Here is a 15372-nt window from a genome sequence, read left to right on the forward strand (position 1 = left end):
AGCCGTATTTCTGGCCTAAATGTGACAGTCACTTATGCATGTGTAATCCCAGATGTGCAGTATATTAGAGGGTTTTTTCACCCCAGTAACCAAAAAGCCGTATTTCTGGCCTAAATGTGACATTCACTTATGCACGTGTAATCCCAGATGTGCAGTATATCAGAGGCTTTTTTCACCCCAGTATGCCAAAGCTATATTTATGGCCTAAATGTGACAGTCACTTATGCACATGTAATCCCAGATGTGCAATATATAAGAGGCTTTTTTCACCCCAGTAACCAAAGAGCTGTATTTCTGTCCTAAATGTGACAGTCACTTATGCACGTTTAATCCCAGATGTGCACTATATTTAACAGATGTATTTTTTTACCCCAGTAAGCAAAAAGCTGTATTTCTGAACTTGCAGACATGCAGATAGCCTGTGCTGGTGCACTATCGTTGCATAAAATGGCTGCTGATCATGTATTGATATTGACTAACTGAAGAACGTTTTCAGCAGTAGTTGGCTCAGGGCAGGCTTCAAAAAATTGTGCACTGCACCCACAAAACACTTTTTCTGTAGATCGCTGAGTACAAAAAACAGTTCTTGATAAGATTTCTCCCTGATCTCTCCCTCACAGCAGCTGCAGTCTCTCCCTACACTAATCCGAGCAGAGTGACGGGTGGCGCTACGTGACTCCAGCTTAAATAGAGGCTAGGTCACATGCTGCAGTTGGCTAATCACAGCCATGCCAATAGTAGGCATGGCTGTGATGGCCTTTTGGGGCAAGTAGTAAGACGCTTGTTGATTGGCTGCTGTGCAGTCTTTCAAAAGCGCCAGAAAAGCGCCAAACACCAAACCCAAAATAATACGTAAATGTTCGGGTTCGGGTCCGGGTGTCGAAAAACCTAAAGTTCGGTACGAACTTTACAGTTCGGGTTCGCTCAACTCTACTGGTGACCAGTAGGCATTATTGATAGATGCAATACAGCTCTTTTGCACCAGTGAGACAGAAATAACATACTTAATCGTGGTGTTCAATCTGAGGGTGACCTGTTGGCATTTTGTTTCGGTGCAGTACGACCCCTTCGCACCAGTGACAGGGAAATATAACAGTTAATCAGTCTGTTAATTGTGTGGGTGAGACATACCTATTTTATTTATTTTTTGCTGAAAAAACTTTACTTGCTACTGTCACAGGGATATATAATAGTTATTCAGATGGTAAATTGTGTCGGTGTGACCTACCTATTTTTTTAGTTAAAGAAAACACTGTACTTTAAATTGTCACAGGGATAGATAATACTTATTTAGCCGGTTAATTGGGTCGGAGAGCCTTAACTATTTTTTGTGTTAAAACACTGCACTTGCCACCTCCACAGGGATATATAATGTGACCCACCTATTTTTTGGGTTAAAAAAAAACTGCTTTCCACCGTCACATGATATATGATAGTTATTCAGACTTTTAATTGGGTCGGTGTGATCTACCCATTATTTGGGTTAAAAAAAAACTATTAGTTATTCAGACGGTTAATTGGGTTGGTGTTACCTACCCATTCTTTTTTTTTTTTATCACTGTACTTGCCACCGTTACAGGGATATATAGTAGTTATTAAGTCGGTTAATTGGGTCATTGTGATCTACCTATTTTTTGGGTTGAAAAAACACTGTACTTGCCACTGTGATAGGGATATATAATAGTTATTCAGCTGGTCAATCGGGTTGGTGTGTCCTACCTTTATTTGGGGGGTTGGCCCTAATACCGCTCTAAAAATGGTGAGGCCAGAAAAAGTAGAGGTGGTAGTAGATTGGATGGCTGACATGTCTCCAGTTCTTTCACCTTGTCTTTCAGCCGGTCCACTGCTGAAAGCACAGAGTTGGCACCAACAGCCCATGGGCAACCCCTTTGCACATCAGTCAAGCAGTCTGAGCCCCAAGTCATGCAACAGTCACTTATGCTTTTTCATGACTCTGGTGGCGGTGTTTTTGCGGACCATCCACCTAGCCCTGCCCTAAAAGTGACAGAGATTAAGTGCACTGATGCTCAACCACATATGTTTGAGGATGAGGACATAAGACAACCACTGCAGCATGTCTCTGATGACGATGACAAAACACAGGTGTCAGCTGCTGGAGCTTTCAACAGTGTGCAGACCAGCCAGGAGGGCAGGGTTGAGGAGTGGGTGTAAGATGATGGGGAGGATGATGAGGTCCTAGACATGGCATCCAGGTCATGCAAGTGACGTGTTTGGAGGAAAAGGAGGGGGGACACACAGCGCCAGCTGAACAGCAAAAGAGGGAGCAAGGTGCAAAAGCAGAGCAGCCGTCTCCCAGCTGGTACACCTGCTACTGCCCAACTCGCCTAGAGACATAGCACATCAAAGCCGGCATAAAGGAGTTCCCTGGCATAGCAGTTCTTCAGGCAGTGTGTTGATGACAGGACAACGGTGGTTTGCACGCTGTGCAGTCAGAGCCTGAAGTGAGGCACAAATGTTCTCAACCTGAGCACCACCCGCATGATCCGGCATCTAAGTGCAAAGCACAAGCTGCAGTGGAGTAGACACCTCAAGAACCACGAAATATCAAAAGCTGCTCCTGTTCCCTCTTCTACTGTGGTCTCAGCCTCTTGCTCCCTCTCTGGAGTGACAGGGGCACCTGCCACCCCGCAAACAGAGGATGTGGCAGCTATACCATCACAACCGTCACCCAGCATTCAGACGTCCATCCCCCAAACACATGGAGAGAAAGAGGAAGTACCCCCTACCCACCCATAAGCCCTGGCCCTGCATGCTAGCATTTCAAAATTGTGTTTTAAAAAAGTAATGATGGCACCTGTCCCACAGTACTTGGTTCCCAGCTGCCACTACTTTACAAGGTGGGCTATCCCTGCCCTGCACAAACAAGTGGCAGAAAAAGTCAGGTGTGCACTCCGCAACGCCATCAGTGGCAAGGTCCACATAACCACCAACACGTGGACCAGTAGGTATGGGCAAGGACATTATAATATCTCCCTAACTGTCCACTGGGTAAATGTAATGGGGACAGCAGTTTGGCGCATGTCCTACCGCCACCAAGGATTGCTTGACCTTTCTCTGTGCCTCCTGTTGCCTCCTCCTCCTACTCTGCTTCCTCCTCTGGTTTCCCTTCTACCGCTTCCTCATCATGTCAGAGCAACTCCTGCACCACCAACTTCAGCATAGCCAGGGGGAAACAACAGTAGGCTGTTCTGAAACTCATATGTTTGGGGGAAAGACTCCACACCGTGCAGGAGCAGTGGGCGGGCATGGAACAACAGACCGATGAGTGGTTGGTGCCGCTGAGCCTCAAGCCCGGCCTGGTGGTGTGTGACAACAGGCAAAATCTCGTAGCAGCTCCGTGGCTAGCCAGTTTGACGCACATACCTTGCCTGGCGCATGTGCTGAACTTGGTGGTGCAGAGGTTCCTGAAGAATTACCCTGATATGTCAAAGATGCTGCAGAAAGTGAGAGCTGTCTGTGCGTGCTTTTGGCTGTCTGCGCTGCAGCATAACTTTGGCCTTCCCGCTCACCACCTTATATGTGATGTACCCAGTTGGAACTCCATCTTGCACATGCTGGAGAGACTGTGAGCAGCAGCAGGTGATAGTGGAGTTTCAGCTGCTGCACGCAGTAGTGAGACGTTCTGCGGAACAGCAACATTTCCCCACTGACGAGCGGGTCTCCATGTGGGACTTGTATGCCATGTTGTGCTGCTTCAAGTACTCCACCAACATGGCCAGCGGTGATGACTTCATCATCAGCCTTACTATACCACTTCTATGTCTCCTTGAAAAAATGCTTCAAGCGCTGATGGATGAGGATGTGGTGCAGGAGGAAGAGGAGGAGGAACAGGAATCATTCCCACGGTTATCAGGCCAGTCTTCCACAAGTGGCTAAGAGCATGGGCTCCTGCACCAACAGCAGCTAGGTACCCAACTGTTCATCCAGGGCACAGTTTCGAAAGATGAGGATTAGGATCCCCATTCACAGAAGGGTGGCACCCAAACCAGCTCACTAGCATACCTAGAGATAAGCTGGGGAGATACAGAGGACACAGATGATCCACCTCCCTCCGAGGACAGCTTGTCATTGCCTCTGGGCAGCCTGGCACACATGAACGTCTACATGCTGCAGATTTTCCCACATTCTAACCGATGATGATTACTGGGTGGCCACCCTGCTGGATCCCCGCTACAAGGACAACATGCCGCCCTTACATCCATCACTGGAGCGTGAACAGAAGATGCTCAAGTACTAGCGAATGCTGGTAGAGGCTCTACTGCACGAGGTGGAGACAGAGGAGGAAGTAGCCAACGCAGCTGGGGCACAGACAGCAACTCAGAAGGGAGGGTTAGCATGGCCGAAATGTGAAAAAGCTTTGTCTGCACGCCACAATATACAGCACCACTATCTGATACGGACCGTCTAAGCAGGAGGCAGCGTTTCAGCAACATGGTGGAACAGTACGTGTCCACATGTCTGCACGTACTGACTGATGGGTCTTCCCCATTTAACTTCTGGGTCTCCAAATTGGGCACATGGCCTGAGCTTGCCCTTTATGCCTTGGAGGTGCTGGCCTGCCCTGCGGCAAGTGTATTGTCCAAACGTGTGTTTAGCACGGCAGGGGGATGATCACAGACAGGCACATCGTTCATTAAAATGAACCAGGCATGGATCCCACAGGACTGTTCCATATGTTGGCCAAAGTAGAGAGGTATACCAGCTGCACCCAGCCATTGTTATACTCTAGCACAGTTAATGTGCTCTCTTTGCTATGTTTTGGGGCCTCCACAAACAAAAAAAAAAAAGGGTGGGTCCCCCACCTCCTCAGCCTCTTCCACCTGCACCGCCACTTCCGCCTCCAGACTCAAGATTATTATGTCTTATGTTGGCAGAGTAGAGAAGTATACCGGGCGCACCTAGCCATTGTACTTCAGTGCATTTTGTGCATTCTCGTTGCTATTTCCCAATGTTTTGGGGCCTCTACAAATAAAAAAATAAAAAAGGTTGGTGACCTCCTCCGCCTCTTACGACTGCACCGCCACGTCCGTCTCCTCCTCCACTGGGACCTCCGCCTCCAGGCTCAAGATTATTATATCTTATATTGGCAGAGTAGAGACGTATATCGGGCGCACCTAGCCATTGTTATGCTGCAGCGCACATTGTGCGTTCTTTTTGCCATCTCCCAATGTTTGGTGGTTGTCAGTTACCAAACCCACCCCCTTCCCCCAAAAGAATTAAGAATTGTAATAAGACGACACATTTTGCATCCATTCAACTAATGTGGGAGAAGGAATTCTTCTGTGGAGTGTGTGTGACACTCAAATTCTTTTTTAAATTAAGAACACCCCTTCATCCGTCTAAGGCCTCTTTCACACAAGCATGATGGATTATCTCCAGATGCGTTCATTGAAACTAGCACCATTTTGCAAGCAAGTTCAGTCAGTTTTGATGCGTTTTTTTTTCACGCGCGTGATAAAAAACTGAAGGTTTACAAACAACATCTTATAGCAACCATCAGTGAAAAACACATCGCACCCGCACTTGCTTGCGGATGCAATCCGTTTCTCACTGAGGCCCCATGTATTTCTATGGGAACATATTTTATGTTATTTTGTCCACAGCCTCAACTTCCTATTCCATTTTGACCTCCGTCTCTTGGTTCAAGATTATTTTTTATCTTTATATATTTTAGGTTATTTTAGTCATTTCCCTATCCACATTTGTTTGCAGGGCAATTGTACTGATTTTACGTCCCATTTGTAGCCCTTTTCAACCCTCTAGCCCTTTGTATGACTTTTTTAGAACAATTTTAGTGCTCCAAAGTTTTGGTCCCCATTGACTTCAATGCGGTTTGTTGTTTGGGTCAAATTCAGAACCCAAATCGAACTTTGAAACGAAGTTCGGCCGAACCCTACCTGATGCTCATCCATAACAGTGACGTTGACACAAACTTACTGCTGACACCTCTCCACTCTGTCAGAGGGACACTACTTGTCTCAGCGTGTAACAGAACAGATTCTGTAGAAATCTATGTTAAATCAGCTGACGAAAAGTGCGCTCTTTCACGCTCTTTATACCTGACGCTAACATTGACCTGTAAGGCTGAGTTAACACTTGAGTTGTTTGACTAGTTTTGGCCCATAACTGACCAAATAAGTGAAGTGTGCAGTGATTCTAAGAGCGACCCCTGTCATCTGCATGTCATACGGACTCACAGTATTATTTCACTACCACAGCAGACTCCCTATGCGTGTTACTGCAAGGCACAGTGTTCTACACCACTATACAGGCTCTCTGCAGCCAGGAAATAGCTTTCTTTTTAAATGTGATTCATCACAAATAAAATCTTTTTTGGGGAAATTCAGCAATAGTTCTGAATCAAATTTTTTAGAAATTCGCTTATCTCTAACAAGATACCTACTAATGTATTGAGATTGTCCATATTGCTTCCTTTGCTAGCTAGATTCATTTTTCCATCACATTATACGCTGATCGTTTCCAGAAGTTACGGCCACTGCTGCAGAGAGGCCGGCACTTTTACCTATATTGTGCAAGCACTACCACCAAAGGACGTAACCATGGAAACAAGCAGTGTATAATGCGATGGAAAAATGAATCCAGCCAGCAAAGGAGGCAATATGGACAATCACAATACATTAGTAAGTGCCTTGTATTAACTTTATCTACATGATAAATGCTATTTGCTGAAGTAAGACAACCCCTCTAAGACCAGACATAGTTTTAGCCACATTTTAGCATCTTTATTATGTCCACGGTATATGAACCTTTAGTGGTTCTACTGAACCAAACTGCTCGACTTAAAGGGGTTTTCTCATCTCAGACAATGGGGGCATATCGCTATGTGTGGGTCCCACCGAGAACGGAGCCCCGAAAGTGAAAGAGAGCGCACTGCGTATGCGCAGCCGCCCACCATTCATTTCTATGGGGCCGCCGAAAATAGCCGAGTGCTGGCTCTGTTATTGCTGTCTTCCCTATAGAAATGAATGGGAGCATGGGCACGCTCCCATTCACTCCTATAGGAGAGGCGGGGATTAGCGCTTGGTGGTGGCCCGGGAAATCTGGGGTCCTCCAACCACAGCGCTCCCCACTCCGTTCTCGATATAGGTGCGGGGACCCGCACCTATCAGACAATGGGGGCATATCCTAACGATATGCCCCCATTGTCTAAGATGGGAATACCCCTTTAACTGTATACTGAGCTAACTGCTGGAGATCCAGGTACACAATGCATAGAAATGCAAATTGAAAACTAAAAATACTGACCACTTAGCAAATTAAGAAATAACAGTTTATTAAATAAATCAAGTGGTCATTAATCTTCAAATAAAGATGCATTTCCCCCCCTCAAAGTGGGGGAGGTATGAGCTGCTAGGGGACCCCCTAGGCTGTAGGAAGGAGAGAGAGTCTGAACAAGCAGATCTGTGTCACAGCAGACCCTCCCCATTACAGTGCATCACAGCAGATCCCCCCTATAATATTATGTCAGCAGCAGGATCCCCCCATAATATTGTGTCAGCAGCAGATCCCCCCCCCCTATAATGTTGTGTCAACAGCAGATCCCGCGCATAACAGTGTGTCGCAGCAGATCCCCCTATAACAGGGTATTATTTTATAAAATATTTTAACACACCTTTAGTTAAAAAAAAAAAAATCTTATTTTCCTCCTCTAAAACTTAAGTGTGTCTTATGAGCAGGTGCATCTTATAGGGCGAACAATACAGTATATTAATTTTACAACTTTTGTAAGATGAAGCTAGTGCTCCACACACTTCTGTACCGAAGAAGCCTTTCAAAGTTTTAATAAACAAATCTAATTGGATTTCTTGTTTTCTTTTAGAAATGCACCGGGGATTTTATGTTATTGTTTTTCTCAGATGTTGATACCCACAAGGATTTGACTAACACTTTATAAACCAGGATATAAAACCAATAGAGAGTAAGTGTCTCGAGTTACATGGAAGAGGAATGTAAAGGATACATCATCCAGGGACATTGCTGCGCCTGTATTTTGCCCTTATGTATATATACAATATTTTACTCTTTGCAAGTAGTTTATCATGCATGAAGAACTATTTCATCATTCATTCTAGATCATCAGTGGAAATTCAGCTTTCTTTTGGTAAGCAGATGAGGTCACCAGCCCTGGATAGCATTATATAGTCTAATTAATATACCTTAAAAATATTTAAACACACTTGAACTTGATTATTGCATACTTCTAAGGCCTCATGCACAGGACCGTGGTGTGTTTTGCGGTCCGCAAATTGCAGATCCGCAAAACACGGATGGCGTCCGTGCACGTTTCGCAATTTGTGTAACGGCACGGACAGCCTTTACTATAAATGCCTATTCTTGTCTACAAAGCACGGACAAGAATAGGACATGTTATATTTTTCTAGCGGGGCCACGGAACGGAGCAACAGAAGTGGACAGCACACGGAGTGCTGGCCGCATCTTTTGCGGCCCCATTGAAGTGAATGGGTCCGTATCCGAGCCGCCAAAACGGCGTCTCGGATGCGGACCAAAACAACGGCCGTGTGCATGAGGCCTAAAGCAATTGTCTGGGTCATAGTAGAAAACAAAATGAGACCCCCCCCCCCCCCCCCCCCCCCACCTCAGCAAACTAAGGCCTCATTTAGAAAGCTCTAATGTGGGTGCATTTTAGCATTTATATTACGGCCACAAATCCTAACCAAACCACAGGTCTAATGATCTTAGCTTACAGCCTCATAGATCCTTATGATGCTGTTCATTACTTTACACATGTGGTCAGGACAGAATATTGACCCGAATGGATGCCTACATTACCAGCGTTGAATAAAGTAAAGTCACTTATTCCGCTTATTTTGCACTGCATGATCTAGGTGTAGTATTTTTAAGCCATTTACACTTATGGACCATCCAACTGCCTATGTGACCTGTTTTGTAGTACATGGAGTACACTTTATATGTGTGAATATGATGTTATGATAATGAATAATGATGATATATGTAAGTAATTACAATATTAGAGCGAAAGGATTAGTTTATTAGGAAAAATTGTACAATTGAAAGGAGATTCTGGTATCCTGTTGGGGACAGTTGGGCATGGAGGCATACATTGAGGCATGCAGGTTCTATATGGTTTCCTGCAGCATATTTACCCACAGATGTTGCAGCTTGGCCTGTAAACCCTGCGCACTTGGCATAGGTTACCGAAGCTGGCGTCCCAGCTGGTCCCATAAATGCTCAATTAGTGATCTAGAAATCTAGGTGACCGGGCAGACCAAGGAAGTGTTGCAGTCTGAGAGAGACATTCCTAGAAAATCCTTTCTGTGTGTGGGGAAGCATTATCCTGCTGAAAAATGCCTTTTGGAAGCCCTGCCATGAGAGGTAACACACGTGGCCGCAGAATGTCCTGTACATGTCACTAAGTGTTTAGTGTCCCTCATATCACTACTAGGGGTGATCGACTGTTGTATGTGATGGCTCCCAAGATCATCACACCAGCAGTTGGGACAGTGTGTTGCTCCACAGCAAAGGAAGGATTGAAGTGCTCACCACGAGGCCTCCATACTGGACCTCCACCGTCGGCAGATCTCAAACAGAACCTGTTTTGTTGCTAAAGACGATAAGGTGCCAGTTCATAGCAGTCCAGGTTTTTATTCATGACACCACTGCAGACAAAGATGATAGTGGTTGCCCATCAATAGCAGAACATGCAATGTACTGACACCAAATTTTCTTTTGCCAAGTGCCTGGAAATGGTCCAGGCAGAAAGAGGTGTGTGAAACAAATGTGCCACCTGTGTCTGGATGGTGGACAAAAAACTTTGGGAGCTACCCGTGCTTGTTGGTGGATCAAACGACCCTCTCTATTGGTGGTCCTCCCAACAGCTCCACACAGCTAGATCAGAACAACTGAGATGGCGGGCAGTTCATTGTAATGACTATCTTGCTTCTCTCAGTACAATGATGTGTCCTCTCTCAAAGTCTGTCCACTGGGCAAAATGTATTTGAGTAAATTGTAGAGACATATTTAACGAAAGTAGCCTTTGAGAGTCTTTTTATAGGGAAGTGGGAGAAGCGTGTTTTCACTGTCTTCTGGCAAGACCCTGTGTCTAATTAGACTACACCTATATCTGTCTGGCATATCATTGCATTTGAGTTTTGCTGCAATCTGACTCCTTTATTTGGGAGCAATTTTTATTTATTTTTTTGTTAATGGGTGTATTTTTTGTGCATAATCTACAGGAACTGAAGTTTGTTTTTTAAAGTTGCCTGTCACATGATGCCACCCTAATAATGATGTCCCACTGCAAAAAAAGTGGCTTTTTAAAAATACATTTCTGTGGAGTGGGGGTGAATACAAAATATACTGGAGAACATAACTTATAGTATATCTGGAGAATTCTAAGGGTACAACCAAACGTTCAGGTTTCCTGATGCAGTTTTGTTAGTTACAATCAGAACTGAATTCAGAAAAGAAAAATAGTACCTGACCTTAATACTTTCTCTACTTTTACGATCCATTTGTGATTTTGGCTTCTAAAACTGCATCAGGAAATCTGACCATGTGGTCATACTGTAACACATTAGACACACTCATTTTAATGCAGGAATACACGCAAGGTCACATCTATAAAATAAAATGCAAGAAAAAAGTGATATAATTTACCTTAGACAAATAATGCAAAAAATGTGCCATTTTTAATTTTATTTTGCAACTATAAGTATGACAGATTTGAAACATAAAGATGCATAAAATGAGTGTGTCTACACAGCAAATGTATTATTGACTGCACTGTAGCGCTCAGTTGACTTTTGCTAACCCTGTAGCAGATCTGCAGGCCTTTGACTTTTCTGTTCCATCTCTTGCCGATCTCTTTACCTTATATTCTTCTATTTTTATTTATGAACTTCTTTCAGTGGCTTACTTTATATCATGTATTATGTATCGCTCTTATGTTTATTCATGTTGTATTTGTTGTGAACTTGCATTATACTTTTTCACTTCCAGGTTCACCACCTTAATATCGGCCATGTGTCAGGGGCGTAGCTAGTAGCTACAGGGGAAGAGGGGGAAGTGGCTGCTTTGGGGCCAAAACTCAGAAGGGGCCCCCCTAGGAGGAGGAGGACTAAAAGATTTTATTGTCAGGGCACCCTCAACCGTATTATACAATGACATTATATATAGTGACGCTGTAGGAAACGGCAGGAACGGCTGCTGGATCTCGTCTGAGAGCGCGATCTTGACTAGTCACAGGAGTGGGGCATGCACAGGAGTTGGAAATTGTGAAGAAGTTGCTGGCGGAGAGGGGCCCTTTCAAACATTTGCTGTGGGGCCCAGTCATTTCTATTCACACCTTTGGCCTGCATTCATTCAATTGTTATTCATGTATTTTAAGCAACGAAACCTTACTTTATTTTAATTTGTAAGAGCTCCTCAAAACCCATTTATTTTATTTTATTTATCTTATGCACTATGTTTAAACGGTTGACTATTAAGGAGCGTTGCATGGACTACAAGACTTCTTACGCTGACTAGGTGCTCTCCAAGAGTTACATTTTAAAGGTCTGGCATACCGTACATGTCTGAGTTACCAAGAGTGGCAATTGTGTGTGTAGTATGTAATAAATTGTGCTAAACTGAAAGTCTTATTTTTTCCTTGTAAAGTGCTTTCCTTGCGAGCCTATTGATAAACACGCTTTACTTGCTGAGCCCCTTCCTCTGCACCCACTACAGCTAAAGCCCTAAATGCATTTCCTCATCCAAATACTTTGTCGTTCATGTATTATTATACTGTCATGATCTGCATATTTCAGTTCTGACAGCCCTTTCTACTTTATCACTCCAGGTCCAAAGGAATTATTATATCCTAGTATCATGTGTGAAGACAATTACACCGCTGTAAATCATGTTACTCTCCATGGATTCAAAAACCTTTATGACTACAAATATAATATTTTCTTGTTCCTTGTCTTCCTTGCCATTTTCATTGTTATATTGGTTGGAAATCTTCTTGTTATTGTTTTGGTTTCAGTCTGTCAGCATCTTAAACATCCCATGTACTTCTTCCTTAAGAATCTAGCAATCTCTGACATATTATTCACATCAAATATTCTACCAGCACTGTTACATATCATACTGTGGGGGAATGATCACTTATCTATAACTGGATGCATTCTTCAATACTATTTACATAGCTTTCTTGCATTTACACAGTCATTCCTACTAACCATTATGTCCTATGATCGATACATGGCTATCTGTCACCCATTACGCTATGCCTCTGTTATGAATACTAGAAATTGTCTTTACCTTGTGTGTTTTTCTTGGATATTTTCTTACATTCTTATTTCGAGTGAAATTATTTTTATATTCCAGCTTCAGTTTTGTAATTCGAGTGACATTGACAATTTCTTTTGCGACATAGCACAAATTCTTGAAATTTCATCTTCAGACAATTCGATAATAATTTGGGAAGACTTGGTAATCTGCTTTCTTACTATCTTTTTTCCATTTCTATTTGTTGTTGTATCTTATATCTGCATCTTTGTTACCATCCTCAACATTTCCTCTGTTACTGGAAGGAAAAAGGCATTCTCCACCTGTAGCTCTCACCTAGTGATTGTCTGCATCTACTATGGCACTCTGATCACTATATATATGGTGCCAGCCAGAGATAATTCTCGGAATCAAATAAAGTTTAAGTCTTTAATCTATACAGTGTTAACGCCATTTATTAATCCTATTGTATACAGTTTGAGAAACCAAGAGATATTGGAGAGTTTAAAAAAGCTTGTCATTAAGCATGTTCGAGCAGAGAAATTATGAAGCCTGTACAGACTCTCCACATATTTCCAGGTTATTAGCTCAGTTCTTCCTAAACAGTCAAACTCACAGAAGCAATGCAGCAAAGGTGGCAATTGTGTTTCTCACTTGTGGTGCAGCAATTGTAATCTTTCCAAGAAAAAGGGGTATATGTGTCTGTCAGTAGCAATCTCTCTAGCCAGACATGTCTCTCTTGTAGTCCTTGGTAGACTTACAACATTTTCCATTTACAGTCTCCACATGGCCAATATTCCACGTAGAAATTTGATAGCATCTGGCTTCTCATACCCCTAGCGTCAGTCTCCAGCACCCTTGCACATTCCCTCTCCTCTGTGGTCTTTATAGACAACTTGGTTTATCACACTCAGGGGCATAGTCACACTGCTTGAGCATATACCCTTCTTTCAGTCATTATGTCTACGTAAGAAAGTTGCTATCCATATATCTATGCATGCTCACACTTCAGGACCAAGTAACTTGTATGTATCCACCAATCTTGGGTCATATCTCCTCTCAGCAACATATTGGAAAAGGCATGGTATAATAAACAGTACTGTTTATTATACTGTTTACTGTAAATATAAATTATCAACGCCATTCAAAGGCAAAGTATTACTAAACACCTTTGCATAACTGTATTTATGCCATATTTTTCACGTTATAAGACACATCTGACCATAAGACGCACCTAGGTTTTATAGTAGGAAAATTAAGAATTTTTTTTTTCATCAGAGCCACCAATCTTCATCAGACCCCCAATCTTCATCTGACGGTCCTCAGATCAGACACCCAATAGTCATCAGACCTCACAACAGACAAAAAATAACAGGTCATAATGCATGTTTACACTGTAATCTCTGCCAAATGTGCTTCAACTAAGTGCTGAGTAAAGGCTCTGAATACGTATATCAATGCAATATTCTCATTTTTCTGTTAATAAATTCTGTTTTCAGTTTGTTATTATTGGGTATTCAGTATTTTAGCACAAGGCCACAACATAACGAAATGTTTAAACCTTTCCAAATGCATTGTATATAGTTATGGGTAAATGGATGGGAGCCATTGGTAATAAACAGCATGCTTGAAAATACACTGCTTGGACTCGTTATGCTTTTTAAAATAAATAAATAATTATACAAAAATTAACCCTTTTTGGTGGTAGATGCTTGACTGTTTATACACACAATGGTATTGGAAAAATCAATGGTTTGTGTTTAACAAACTGTTCAAAAATTATAGGTTTGGTGTGTTTGTAAGAGAACATATTTTTTGTCATGAAAAGTACAAAGGCTGTCAAAAATTATAAAATTTTTTGAAAGACTTCAGATTTGTTATACTCTGCCGGGTAGGGTTCACAGCAAGAGTAAGTATAGACAAGGTAGTAGATGTGTGTGTTGTAGGGGTCATACTAGTGACAACAGCAGCACAGTATGGAACATGATGGAAAGGTTTGGTATGGAACATTGGCCCAGTGATAAATAGCCAGTCCCAGCTATAGCAATGGCATCAGCCTGATGTGTGTGAAAATCCTCACAGCTTCATACTTGCTTCATTTTCACAAATGTAATGTTTTCCACATTTGTGGAGGACAATTTAGTCAGTTTTTGTGTAATGACGGTACCCGCCACACTGAATATACTGACAACGCACTGGCGGGTGGACAAGACAGTACATTGATGGCAAACTGGGCCAGTTCCTGCCACTGGTCCAATCGCCTGACCTAGAAGTCCATGGGGTGATGGATTAGGGTTTTTGTCTGAGAAAGGCCACAGTCAAGGTACAAATAAACATGGTGGTTCAGGCGAAGCACCTTTTCTGATGTGTGTCAGGTTGGCGCAAAGGTTGAGAAAACTGTTCCATTATGTTGAGCAAATTGTTCAGGTAACTCCTTTTGCTATTTGTAATAAAATGGTTGCAGAAGTGGTTAAACAGTGACTCAGAGGGGTGCATAGAGGGAACTCCTGGTCAGACATGCAGCCGAAAGGCATCTGCTTGGCAAAATCTGTTTCAAGCTGACTACATACAATATTCTGGTAATAGGACAATTTGTTTCCCTTTTGGAACCAGGTAAAAATTCCCCAATTTTCTTTTTGCAGCAAGGGTCTAAACGCAAGGCTATCAAATAGTCATCTCTTTGCTTGATGCTAACAATAAACTTGTCAGTACATAAGCAACCGAGCATGCCGCTTACCAGCTTTGTCAAAGGATTCAGTGATTTCAGTCTCCACCCCAAACTATGATGTATGTTCAGAATGAACATTGTCATCATTATTGTGTGGGCCACAATGAGTGTCAGCTGCATTCCTAAACTGTGCCTGTGAAAATTCCATGTCCCCCATCCACCACCTCCTCCTCCTACACTTCTTCCTGCATGTGCAGGTCCCCAACAGCCACATGCCGATGAGCAAGATGTGGAAGTTGTTAGTCTTCCATTATCACTTATTGTATTAGAGTGAGTGTTTGCTCCAACTAAAATATCAAGGGGATTACAACTCAACAATCTGTTGGCCTCTTTGAAGGGCCTGATGTCCTGCT

At 43.0% G+C, this 15372-nt stretch overlaps 1 protein-coding gene across 1 annotated transcript in view; it reads left to right on the forward strand.

Annotated features, from left to right (window-relative positions):
• The window catches only part of LOC122920128 (olfactory receptor 10A7-like), a 36377-nt gene extending 23537 nt beyond the window's left edge, over positions 1 to 12840 (forward strand). The window contains exon 3 of the mRNA XM_044269336.1: positions 11861 to 12840. Within this exon, the coding sequence (XP_044125271.1) occupies positions 11861 to 12840 (980 nt within the window). The remainder of the gene's footprint in view (positions 1 to 11860) is intronic.
• Positions 12841 to 15372: the final 2532 nt, after the last annotated feature.

Source organism: Bufo gargarizans, chromosome 10, assembly GCF_014858855.1.
Source record: "Bufo gargarizans isolate SCDJY-AF-19 chromosome 10, ASM1485885v1, whole genome shotgun sequence".
NCBI lineage: Eukaryota > Metazoa > Chordata > Amphibia > Anura > Bufonidae > Bufo > Bufo gargarizans.